The sequence below is a fragment of the Schistocerca serialis genome, chromosome 9 (genome assembly GCF_023864345.2).
Source record: "Schistocerca serialis cubense isolate TAMUIC-IGC-003099 chromosome 9, iqSchSeri2.2, whole genome shotgun sequence".
Lineage (NCBI taxonomy): Eukaryota > Metazoa > Arthropoda > Insecta > Orthoptera > Acrididae > Schistocerca > Schistocerca serialis.
In genome coordinates this window covers 226706485-226720159 of record NC_064646.1, presented here as the reverse complement: position 1 = coordinate 226720159, position 13675 = coordinate 226706485, and the positions used below count along the sequence as shown (strand labels likewise).

The 13675-nt window shown below is 45.1% G+C and overlaps 1 protein-coding gene across 2 annotated transcripts in view; it reads right to left on the bottom strand.

Annotated features, from left to right (window-relative positions):
• The window catches only part of LOC126419043 (atrophin-1-like), a 396149-nt gene that overhangs the window by 22954 nt on the left and 359520 nt on the right, over nucleotides 1–13675 (bottom strand). For both annotated transcript variants that reach the window (XM_050086112.1, XM_050086113.1), the window contains exon 2: nucleotides 9148–10032. In XM_050086112.1, the coding sequence (XP_049942069.1) occupies nucleotides 9148–9918 (771 nt within the window). In that variant the 5' untranslated portion in view covers nucleotides 9919–10032. The remainder of the gene's footprint in view (nucleotides 1–9147; nucleotides 10033–13675) is intronic.

Below are 13675 nucleotides of genomic sequence, written 5' to 3'. Positions count from 1 at the left end.
GGCAACTGTACAACACAATGCATGCACATTTGCAATCAACGTTCTGGTGGTTACACCGATTATTAATGGACCACCATTTCACAGTGCAACGGCTTACCTCGATCTTACGTTAACCAGTGATCTTACATCTACATCTACATTTATACTCCGCAAGCCAGCCAACAGTGTGTGGCGGAGGGCACTTTACTTGCCACTGTCATTGCCTCCCTTTCCTGTTCCAGTCGCGTGTGGTTCGCGGGAAGAACGACTGCCGGAAAGCCTCCGTGCGCGCTCGAATCTCTCTAATTTTACATTCGTGATCACCTCGGGAGGTATAAGTAGGGGGAAGCAATATATCCGATACCTCATCCAAAAACGCACACTCTCGAAACCTGGACAGCAAGCTACACCGCGATGCAGAGCGCTTCTCTTGCAGAGTCTGCCACCTGAGTTTGCTAAACATCTCCGTAACGCTATCACGCTTACCAAATAACCCTGTGACGAAACGCGCCGCTCTTCTTTGGATCTTGTCTATCTCTTCTGTCAATCCGACCTGGTACGGATCCCACACTGATGGGCAATACTCAGGTATAGGTCGAACGAGTGTTTTGTAGGCCACCTCCTTTGTTGATGGACTACATTTTCTAAGGACTCTCCCAATGAGTCTCAACCTGGCACCCGCCTTACCAACAATTAATTTCATACGATCATTCCACTTCAAATCGTTCCGCACGCGTACTCTCAGATATTTTACAGAAGTAACTGCTACCAGTGTTTGTTCCGCTATCATATAATCATACAATAAAGGATCCTTCTTTCTATGTATTCACAATACATTACATTTGTCTATGTTAGGGGTCAATTGCCACTCCCTGCACCAAGTGCCTATCCGCTGCCGATCTTCCTGCATTTCGCTTAGAATGTTAATCATTTAAATACGTGACCTGGACAAATATATTCCCGAAAGTCCATTTCGCTAATTTACTTATTTCTTGGTTTCTTCGTCAACCTATAAAAATGTAGCGTCATACTTCATACTTCGATCTGTCATGTGGTGTTGTTACTTATTTCCCTCTCTCTCTCTCTCTCTCTCTCTCTCTCTCCTTTCACTTTACTCGTTACCGTTTTATTAGTAGACGAAGAGGAATGAGTACGAATGTATGACGTGTGTGAGAAATATAATGGGACTGGCTACACTGCGAGCGATCTGGCAAAACCGTGTTGTTCTACTTGTGTAGACCTGTGTGTTCATCCCTTCCAGGTGCTCAGCCCGAGTTTCAGCCTCCCGTACAGCCGTCACGTTTTCTTTGAGAGCGCCATTAATGAAGTTGTGTTTTGTTGAGTGTTACTAAAATGGAATAACGGAACTTGGAGCATCTTTATGCAGTCAAGTTTTCTGTTAAGCTTACGGAATCTGCCAGTGTGATCTTTGAAAAGTTGAAACAAGCCTATGGGGAACATTTCTCAGCAATAGCACAAGTTTTTTCTCAGGCAGAAATCATTTTTTGGAAGGCTGATAATAGTCTGAAGACGAACATCGCCCAGGGAGACCTTCAACTTGTAAAACCGACTAAAACGTCGAACATGAGCGTACTCTTGTGACATCAGACCGACATTTAACAATAAGGATGAGGGTGCTGTAACGTTCCTGCCTCACCGCACCCACGGAAATCACGACATATTTGTAAATAAATAGCCAGATATTTCTGAGAAGCAAGAATATAAATGCCATTATATTGAGGCAAGGACTGCCACCGATCTGTTCAGAGCGAATGCACATCAAGCACGAAGTCTTACGGGAATCAGCGAAATGCCGCGAGTAATGGGGATATGGGGCGAGGGTCGCTAAATTAGCAGCATGTGGGTAGGATGAGGATTTGGAACTGGCGGCAGGCGTGCTGGGGTCGTGGTAACCACTGTGTCCGGATGGCAGCCGGCACGGTAGCTCAGAGTGTTCGGTCAGAGGGTTAGGAGTCCTCTGTAATAAAAAAACTGAGTTAATTGATCAGCAACGAACTTAAACGGGTGTCTTGCGACGTCCGCCCCGAGCAGACACAACGAACAAACACGAACAAAATGAGATTAAGAAAAAAAAAAAAAAAAAGAGATGGCGCAGTGGACAGCGCATCTGTCTAGTAAGCAGGAGACCAGGGTTCGAATCCTGGTCCGGCACAAATTTTCAAATTTCGCCCTTCATTTAAATCAATGCCCGCTCGCAGTCAATGTCTATAATTCCTTTCTGTCATAAATATTTCACTTGCAGCAATTTAAACTATGCTGTGCCTAAGCACACGCTCGCAAATCGCAGTACATTCAAATAAAACAACCAAATATTTGTGACAGACACGGCCAGAGATTGCATTTACTCTTCTATTTTTAATCAGACTGAAGTCACAAAATCGAAGACACTCACTACTGAGAGAGAGCAATTTCATATGTAAATAACATGGTGTATTACAGAAGATACTTCTACTACATAATAAAAAAGTACCTAAAACGCAAAGGCGTTTTATAAAAAATGTATTAGAATACGGGAGGACACGAACCACTTCTTGTGGCTGCAGAACATCAGAGCAAACATTGGAACACATTTTGCACGACCGACCAAAAAGGAAATTGATGGGTTCCTGGAAACACATTGCAAACGCAACACATCCTGCAGTCAACTGGCTGGAGTCTTTGTATATCCAGTTGTCAAGGCAATTTCATATCTCAGTTTCTTTTTAGCTACTGGCGGTTCTCCAGCTTACACTATTACCTATACATACATCTGCAGGGTGACTTCATCATGGCGTTACAAACTTTCAGAGATGAAGAAGGGTAAATGTATTAATTTAAGGTGAGGAAAAATTGTCCAGAAACGACCGAGTCGAAAGTTATGAACTAAAATCTTTGTGGTACCTCTGAAAATAGCACTGTTCTACTACAAGTTCTTTGCTTTCCATATTTTGGGGGGGATGTGCTATGGACCAAAACAAGAAAAAATCGTCCAGTAAACATGGGCTCTAAACCGCATATCTTAAGAGCTACGGGCACTTGCTCAGTAGAAGAGACGTGCTTCAGAGTAGCAAAGATGAACAAGTGCCCGTAGATCATAACGTATGGGTTTTAGAACCCATGTTTACAGAACAGTTTTTATTGTTTTGGTACATACTACCACTTCCCAAAATTTGGAAATCTAAGAGACTGTAGTAGAGGAGGTCCACTCTCGGAGGTGTCAAAACAATTTCGCTTGCAACTTCCTACTCGATCGTTTCATGACCAGGGTCCATTACCTTAAATTGAGACACTTACCCTTTCCGTCATCCAAGAAAGTTTGTAACATCATCACGGATCACACTGTAGACAATCATTTTACCGCTTTATTTATTAGTGAATACGCTAACATACTGTTTTATTTATTTTTGAATATACCTGCAATAACCCCAGTTTTAATAGAGTCGTGGATTTGCACTCGTTGTGGTTCGCTTAGAGAAAAATGACAGAGAGAAAATGACGTCGTTGCCTATAGTGAAGCACCATAAGTGTTGTACCGTTACAGTTTAAGAAACTTGCTCCTAAAGGAAATTTTCAATAATAGTTTAGCAGTATTAGTGCAACATAATGAGTAGAAATGATGTGGTGAATTTTCTAATGCGTTCTTTAGCCTAACTTAATAATTAAATAATTATTTTGTATTAGAGTAAGGCAATGGAAAGGCGTTATGGAAAGTGAGGCATAGATGAATTTCATTTACCTCTGACAGTATATCTAAATGCGGATCGTGGATTAAATGAATGTGCACAATATAAAATGTGCCGGCTATTAAGAAGCATGCCGAAAATAAAAACAAAAATGCGAACGAACGGTCATATAAAAATATTTGACTGCACTCAAGTGTTTTTGAGCTAAGTTGAAAATGAATTGGAAGAACATATTCTTACATTTGAAGAGATGATATTCGATTAAGCATATCGGAAGTAAAAAAACTAGCCTTGATATTGCAGAAACTAACTGAAGCAAAGGTGAACAACTCCAGAACTACAGCTCCATCCGTCAAAAGGAAATGTCTTGTTGGGAGATTCTGAGGGGAAGCTACCACAGAAACTTATTGGTAAAACGGAGAAACGATACTGCTAGTTATGAGAGAAAGATCGAATGGAAAAAATGATCAGTTGCATGAAATGAAGCATGTGGATTCATGCAGTGTGTGCAGGGGTGTGGAAAGGAGCGGAGAAGTGAAAGTGTGATAGCTGCAAATAGTGATTTTATGTAAGAACTCAAGTACAGGACTTTTCTTAAACTCAGACTAGTATACAGGGTAAATCAGCTGCCCCTACGGACCTTGTTTTTTGCAGCCCCACGTTATAGAACAATGTTACTGGCCATTTCTCTCTGGAGATGTGAAGCACACTGTCAAAATATCGCAGAATAACTATGCCAAGATATCTTAGACATATTGCACCAATTTTCTTTATGAAACTGCCGTGGGACATTAACCTAGCGAGTCGTATATTAATCTTTTCATCGAGTTGTTACTTCCACGCTTCACATTTTGATATCTCCTCTTAATTCCATTGTTTCCGATGGTGAAACATGCTTTCTAAGGCAATGATTATGAATTGTATACGAAAGATTAAGTTGCGAAAGATTAAATCCTATAAACGGAATAAAATTACAGAGACAACAAAAACTTCTATGACTACACCGTTAATTATACAAAGAAATATTTGAGACACTTGGATAGGAGTAGCATAAGTAAGGTACGTCTTGGTCCAAAAATACCGCGCAACGCGTGGCCAACGCTCATTTGTATATTTTTACCGTATGGCCTCGTTTGCTAACAATCGCCCAAAGCTCTGAGCGGGGATTTAGATCGATTACGTGGCTGTTGTCTGTCTGGATACCGATCCTGGTACAAACGTAATGTGGTTTGCCTAAAACGAAGTCAGTATGGGCAGCTAAATAGCCCAGTATATCTTTAAGCTCAGGGACATAGTTTACATGAAGGGCAGGGGGGGGGGGGGGGGGGGGGAAATACAATTTGTGGACCCATTGATACAAACTAGGAAAAAAAAATGAAGTGATGATGTGGCATCGATGGTCAAAGTTCTGGTGCCGACTTGTCTTTTCAGTTGATGTCTCAATGGGCGACTAGCTTGTCGATGTGAAATAACGATTAGGATAACATAACACGCAGTCCCGTGTGGAGAAAGTCTTCGACGCAGCTGGGACTCGAGCCCATGCCCGCAACAGGGCACCAGATTTGCTGACCATTCAGCTAAGCAGGTGGACGCAAATTATGTAAACAGATACCTACGTTTCACCACTTTCTGATGTTTGGAAGTTTTAGATTAGTGTTTTAATTTATCTCAAAATTAGCATTCTTCAAATGAAATACCAGCAGCATCATCCTCCTCTTAAGGATGATATTTTTAAATGATATTCTAACTTGTTGTTTAGGCCTTAATGAATAGAGATACAAAAGAATTAAAGACATTAGCTGTTAGTGGGCACTGATTTATATCAATGGGGCAAGTTGAAAATTTTTGCTGGACTGAGATTCGAACCAGCGTCCCCTGCTTACTAAGCAGAGGCGCTGACCACTATGCTATCTGGACGCAGCGATCGCTTCAACTACACGGACTGTCGTAGCACGCCTTCCGTCAGATCCAAATTCTCTACTTACACCACTCACTTCTGATGTAGTACCCTTATTCAGAAACGTGATTACTCGCGGCGTCTCACCGATTCCCGTAAGAGTTAGTGCTTGGTGTGCATGTGCGCTGAAGGGCTCACTGTTCGTGATCATTTTAATTACATATATGTTGTCTGTTGTTTCAGACATGTCCGAAACGACAGACACCACATATACGAGGGCGAGTCAAATGAAAACCTTAAAAATTTCTTTAAATATTATTTATTATGCAGAAGTGGTACAAAGCTATATCACTTTTCAACAGAATCCCCCCCCCCCCCCCCCCCCACGCTCAATGCAAGTCCTCCAGAGCTTACAAAGTGCATAAATTACTTTACAAAAAAATTCTTTTGGTAGTCCGCGCAACCACTCATGCACCGAGTGGCGTACCTCTTCATGAGAATGGAACTTCTTTCCTCCCACTGCGTCTTTGAGTGGTCCAAACACATGGAAATCACTTGGGGCAAGGTCTGGGTTGCTCGCTCTCTTCGTTTCCGGTTGGTGGAAGTGAACCCAGGTTTCGTCCACAGTAATGATTCTTGCAAGGAAGCCATCACCTTCTCGTTCAAAGAGCTGAAGAAGTTCTTCACAAGCATCAACACGTCGTTCTCTCATTTAAGGAGTCAGCTGCCGTGGCACCCATCTTGCAGACACTTTGTGAAACTGGAGCTCATCATGTACGATGTGGTTTGCTGACACATGAATAATCTGTAAACATGCTGCAATGCCTTCAGTGTCACTCGGCCGTTTTCCTTCACTATGGCTTCAACTGCTGCAATGTTCTGTGGAGTCGCAACTCGTTGTGCCTTACTTGGACGAGGAGCATCTTCCACTGAAGACACACCATTTGCGAACTTCATACCCAATTCGTAGACCTGCTGCTGTGACAAACATGCATCACTGCACTGAACCTTCATTCGTCGATGAATTTCAATAGGTTTCACACCTTCACTACGCAAAAACCGAATAACAGAACGCTGTTCTTCCCTGGTGCAAGTCGCAACGGGGCGGCCATGTTTATACTGATACTGCCACGGTGTGTGTGCATCTGCACTATGCTGCCACCTACAGGCCATTCTGAACGCTGTTTGTAGCACGCTTACCAACTTACAGGATAACGGCGCGAAATTTAGATTTGTTATTACAAATTTAAGGTTTTCATTTGACTCACCCTCGTATTTAAGGAATAGGATCTCAAACGTAGCACATTAAGGCAAATGTCTCCTAATTTTTGATGTCATTATTGGGAACAGCGACCTGTCAGTAAAGTAAAATTAATAAAAAAGAAAAAAAAAACAGTCGCGATCACACAAACATTTATTAAAAATGTGACCGGTTTTGACCTCTAGTTGGTTCAAATGGCTCTGAGCACTATGGGAGCCGGCCGAGGTGGCCGAGCGGTTCTAGGCGCTTCAGTCTGGAGCCGCGCGACTGCTACGGTCGCAGGTTCGAATCCTGCCTCGGGCCTAGATGTGTGTGATGTCCTTAGGTTAGTTAGGTTTAAGTAGTTCTAAGAAGGGAACCTCCCCATCGCACCCCCCTCGGATTTAGTTATAAGTTGGCACAGTAGGCCTTGAAAGGCTGAACAGAGATCAATGTAGAAAACAGGAAGAAGTTGTGTGGAACTATGAAAAAAATAAGCAAAATATACAAACTGAGTAGTCCATGCGCAAGATATGCAACTTCAAGGACCGTTTAAGCTCCGGAGCGCCGTGGTCCCGTGGTTAGCGTGAGCAGCTGCCTAACGAGAGGTCCTAGGTTCAAGTCTTCCCTCGAATGAAAAGTTTATTTTCGCGAAGTTATGATCTGTCCGTTCGTTCATTGACGTCTCTGTTCACTGTAATAAGTTTAGTGTCTGTATTTTGCGACCGCACCGCAAAACCGTGCGATTAGTAGACGAAAGGAAGTGCCTCTCTAATGGGAACCGAAAACATTTGATCGCAAGGTCATAGGTCAACCGGTTCCTCCACAGGGAAACACGTCTGATATATTCTATACGACACTGGTGACGGCATGTGCGTCACATGACAGGAATATGTTGTCGACCCACCGAACTTGTACACTTGGCGAATGGGTAAAAAAATTCTTCTACCTTGCCCGATTTAGGTTTTCTTGTGGATGTGACAATCACTCCCAAAAAAATTGATGAAAACATAAGAGTTTGTCACATAAACCTAAACAAATGAATGCAACAGTTTCACAGTCGCACAGTTTTCCCTGTGCTCTGTCAAAGCATATGTTTTAAACGTTTTCAAATTTTTTCGTGTGTACACCGTCAAATCCTGTATATGTCCAAGCAAATGTCCTGGAATTTTGGAGAGCGAAGTTGATTATGTGTGAGTGCCTGAACTTTGATAATTGCCTGAAAAAAAAAATTAAACTTTTCACTCGAGGGAAGACTTGAACCAAGGACCTCTCATTACGCAGCTGCTCACGCTAACCACGGGACCACGGCGCTCCTAAGCTTACACGCTTCTTGAAGTTGCATATCTTGCCCATGGACTACTCAGTTTGTATATTTTGCTTATTTTTTTCATAGTTCCACACAACTTCTTCCTGTTTTCTCCATTGATCTGTGTTCAGTTTTTCAAGGCCTATCCACTGAGCCAACTTATAACCAAATCTGAGGGGGGTGCGATGGGGAGGTTCCCTTGTAAGTTCTAGGGGAATTATGACCTCAGAAGTTAAGTCCCATAGTGCTGGCTCAAATGGCTCTGAGCACTATTTGGATACTTGGTCACTGTGGCTTTTGATTCATTAATTGATTTGCGCAAAAAAAACAGTGATTTCACTCACTATTGTGCGCACGCAAACTGTCTCCGTGTTATTCTGTTAAAGCCAACTGGCACCGTTAAAGAGTAGTTAAAAAATGGCTGTGAGCGCTATGGGACTTAACTGCTGAGGTCACCAGTCCCCTGAAACTTGGAACTACTTAAACCTAACTAACCTAAGGACAGTACACACATCCATGCCCGAGGCAGGATTCGAACCTGCAACCGTAGCGGTCGCGCGGTTCCAGACTGTAGCGCCTAGAACCGCTCGGCCTCCACGGCCGGCTGACCTCTAGTAGTAGGCTAGCTTCGGATAAAGCACGATTGACGTTGATAGCGCTTGGAACAGAGAAACTGAGACAATTTTGCGGCTGGGGTCAGTGCAGCTGTTCCAAGCGTCATCATCACCAACCAGATGGTGCATTATCTGAAGACGGCCCTCTACTACAGGCCGAAATCGGTCATATTTTTAATAAATGACTGCAGTCGAGATCTTTTTTTTATACATATAAATAAAGGTCTCCTACATCTCACAAAATGACCAGGACGAGAAAATCAGAGAAATTTGAGCTCATATGGAGGTTTATCGGCAGTGGTATTCCTATCAGTGAATATACCATGAAAATATGAAAACAAGTCTCCACAAAACACAGTAAGTTGGTCTGAGGAGTAGAGTTGTAGAATTTGGTGTTTACGGTATCCCTCCCCTGGTGAACGCACCTGGAAATGGTTGCAGAGCTTCCGCAGAGCCCGCTCGTTGTTGGTCTCGAAGACGATGGCCTCGAGCCCCGCCGGTGCCTGGGAGGCGGCGTCGTCGGACGTGGCGGCTGCCCAGGCCGAGCGACGGCGCCGCACCACCCAGACGGCGACGCGCGGCAGCGCGGGGTCCGTGTGGCAGAAGGCCACGTCCGCTACGGGGATGATCTCCGGCTCGTGGGCGGCGGCGGCGGAGGCGGCGGGGACGGCGCCGGGCGTCTTGACGACGCGCTGGTAGAGCGACAGCGACTGCACCAGCGCCGCCACCGAGCCGGCGGCCGCGGGCTGGTGGTCCGCCTCGTCCGTGTCGGAGGCGCCGCTGCTGTTGGCGCTGTCCGACGTCGTGGAGGACGTGGAGGCAAGCGGGCCCGCCACCCCCGGGGGCGGCACGGGCCGCGGGGGCGGAGGGACGCCGCCAGGCTTGCCCACCCCAGCTCCCGCGGCGCCGCGCCGGTACACGTGGTCGTCGACGAAGCAGCAGGAGGACGAGTTGCTGACGGCCGTATCGTCGGAGGCGAGCGAGCGCGAGTCGTCGTCCGACTCGAAGCCCTCGTCGTCGTGCCGCGCCGCCAGCTCCAGGCGGTCGTCGCGGCAGCGCAGCAGCGTCGGGGGGCGGCGCTGCGGCCGCGGGGCGGCGGGGCCCAGCGAGCGCACCAGGCGCGCTAGCGACGCCGCGTCGACGGGCCCGCCGCTCAGCGGCCGCCGGCCCAGCAGCCAGCCCTCGCACTGCCACATGCCGGCGGGGGCGGCTGAGGCGGCGCCACAGCCACTGTCGGTCTTACGGGCGTGGGCGGCCGTGGCAGAGGCTAGGGCGGCGGCTTTCGCATCTTTCGCCGCCTCGGACACCGCCTGTGAACAACGAATAACAGACCTGTCGTTAGAACCGGTATCTATTGTGTTAACACAGCACTATAGTTTTGTTATAAGCACGCAAGTGAGCCGTGGTAAATATTGCTGTTTTGAAGAGCGTGCCGCAGCGCGCAGTGTGAAGCAGTCGCCGTCCGTTTCTGGCGGTGGCGCCGCTGTGGCAATCGCAGCTTTGGTGTCTCCCTCTGGTGCGAAAGGTTGCCTGTTCACGTGCATTTAAGGGGCGCTATGAGCTCGCCAGCCGGTCAGTTGATCAGCCGGGTCAGTGTGGGGCAGTCAGTGTATGTCTGTCGTCAGGAATGCTAGTATGCGATAGGCCGCCAGTCTGCTCGAGTTTGTTCAGGCAATGGTCATTGGCGGTTGGATCGATAGGTTGGTCGGTCGCGCACTGAGAACAAGATGATTAGTCCGTCTTGAACGTCGGCGCATCTGAGGTCGCCACGTGAGTCCAGTGGGCCGCGCCGTATAGCGAGGAGTAGTGGCTTCGCGGCCGACACGAGAGCAACAGGAGTCAACCCACGACATCGGTCTGGCCGGCGCGAGCTGCGACGCCGTGAGACGGAGGCGCGCCTTCCTGCGTCCGTTGAAGCGGCTGGCAGCGGACGGTTCGGGAGAGCGTTTTGGGGGTGCTGCGCCAGGTCTTCGCCAGACATCGCAGTTTATTAGACGTTAAGTGATTCGTGATATGTTGTTTCATTTACTTGTTAAATTCTACTTGTTTTCTTGGTGAGTCTCTCGACCCCAGCTTGCTCGTTTGTCTCTCGTCCGCATTTGTTAGGCAGTTAGTGTCTGTCTGTCTGTCTATCTGTCGGTCCGTCTCCCGTACGTTAATAGCTGCCTCTGTCATGTTTGTCGGATTCGGTGTTAACGAATTTATTGCTTGAAGTGTAAAGGCCGAATACCTGAAATATGTTTTTATCTGGCCTATCATCTTGAGAGACGGTATATGTGTAATGTAGAGCATGTTTGTATATTTTATGTACGACTGCATTTCATGGGTTTTTTATTTAAATGGTCATTTTAGTCTATAAAGTTGCCACCCTTCCACCGTAAGAGTTTTTTTTTTATTAAATCAAGTCACACCTTCGGTGGCAAGTTAATTTTTTTAATGTTAGTGTTTTGTACCATGTCCATCCCTCCTACAGGGTGCATAGTTTATGTGCTCGTGTGAGTTGTTAAAATTTTTAGTTTAAAGTAATCTGGTGTGTTGCAGATTTGCACCAGTGTAGTCTTTAGGTGGTTGTTGTGAGCGGTCGTGACTACGGCCTTGTCAAAAGGGAGCGGCAAGGTTCTCAGCCCGAAACCTTATAGTGTCAAAAATTGTTCTTTCTGCCTCTGAATAAATTGTAACTTGATATTTACGGGGTGCTTTCTGATTATAATTTCAAATCTGTTTCAAAAAGAAAAGGGCTTTTAGGAATAAAATTTCCATTTGTTGAAAGAAATTTAATTTGTTTTCATCAGTTATCCACTGGCAACTACTTCCACGCTCACATAGTGTGAATAAATGTCTTAATGTTCTTGATGGAGCGCTGGTAAATGAAGTAAATTCTTAAGAAAAGGTTTTGAAAGTAAATTCACGGTTCAACATGATTGCTGCACCATCGTCCACAGCCATGGACGAATGTTTCAAGAAACCACTGGGAATACGGAAATACAACCGGTACGCCTCGGTTTGAAAACGAGTACTACGCAAAACTACGTTCTCTGTTCTCAGTTGTCTGCACATAACATTGCATCAGTCGAATGAGGCAATCTTTCCGGCCATGTTTTTTTTGTTTTCTGTAGTTCTCCTACATCATTTGAGACGAATTCCGGGATGGTTCCTTCAGCAAGGCCACAGCTGACCAACTATCATATCCTCATAAAAACACTCCTACGTACTCTATCTCAACGAATAATTTGGGTTTCTCTTTTCACAGCATTATGATGGAAAATCTTATATCGTTGTAAGTTGGTAAATAAATTAAAAAAGTAAAAATATTGTGCTCCATTGCCTACTTAGAAAGCAATTTGGGTACGTTCCTGGAAAGACGTTGTTGTTGGCAGACGATAGTGCCGAGGTTCCTGTCAAACATAAATAAAAGGCAAGGGTTAGGGTCCCTTCAACGACAGCGTTATCGTAGAGGGATTACGGTCTCGGTTTGGGCAAGGATGGGCGAAGGGAGTCGTTAGTGTTCTTTTTAACGTCTCCATCACCGCATTCGTCCTACCTCGATATATCTGTTACTGCTGATGCTTACACTCCGCACAGCTCGACGCAGCTAAGTACGTGCCTGGACATATGGCGAGTCCATTCTACTGCTGTACAAGCAAGCAATAAAAGTTCAGTGCAAAGCGCCAGCAATGTAACATTTCTAGATACCGTATCTATACCTTCTTGTCAAGTTTTGTATTATTGTCATCAGTATCGGCAAGACATCTATGCCCTTTATACACTTATATTCAAACTTGTCAGAGTAAGCAAGTAAACGATCTTCAATGTTGCGAGAGCGAGCCGCAAACTAACACTTCCAAATTTTTAATGTGATAACTACTAAAGCTGATTAAATGAAATAAACGTTATAAACCTTCTACATCTTTTTATTCTTTATGTCTACATATTTTCAGCCCTCTGTCGCTAGACGGCTCCGAATTGTATTAGGTAACATGGCGACTTGTAACATAACTATGTCGGCGCGTGAGAAACGGCGCGCTGGAATACAGTTTCTAATTCGAACTGTTGGTAAACACATATAAATATTCTCCTTCAACAAGACAATACCAGACTACACATTTTGACATCTGCAATAACCATACGCCTTGCGTTCAGTGTTGTCGATCATCCTTCATAGAGTCCCGACTTAACCAACAGATTTTCATCTGTTTCCAAAGCTTAAAGAACACCTTCGAGGAGTTCAGAACTGTAGTGATGAAGTGGTGCAAGCAGAAGGGAGGTTGTGCCTCCGTCGCTAGAGTCAAACATTCTACAGTGACGGTATCACCAAACTGGTTGCTCGTTGGGAGAAATATGTTCATAGTCAGGATGACTACGCTGGGAAACAATTATGTAGACATGAAGAATTAAGAAGTAGGATGTTAATAACATTTGTTTTATTTTTAAAAAATCTTAGGAGCTGGGAAATAAATGATCGTAGAAGCAAACGATCATCGAACAAACGACGGGAGTAATGGAAACACGGAGAACTCGATTACAAAAACTCAAGAGAGTTTTGCGGGAGGACACATTACATCCACAATCATACAAGGAATTCGGCCGTGTTACTTTTCTGCACGCCCTCGTATTTTAACACCATGGATTTCGACGTATCTAGTCTGATATTCAGATGTACCAGTTAGTGGTTCCCGTATCTTAAGTGAAGTTTTTGTATATTTAAGCCGCCCATTGTTGACGGAATTGTTGAGACATAAATGTGAAGACGAGGCAGAATTATGCCGACTGCTCTGGTTCTCATACACACTAATAGACACTTGTGGTTCTAACGGTACACTCTTCTCTTGAGAAAGCTGAAGCCTTTGGTTCTCGAATGTGTCGACGCTTATGTTCTCTTAGACAGCTGTAGAGAATGCTTGTCTGTACCAACGGTCGTTATTACTTATGGCGGTAAAATTGCTGCTGCCATCT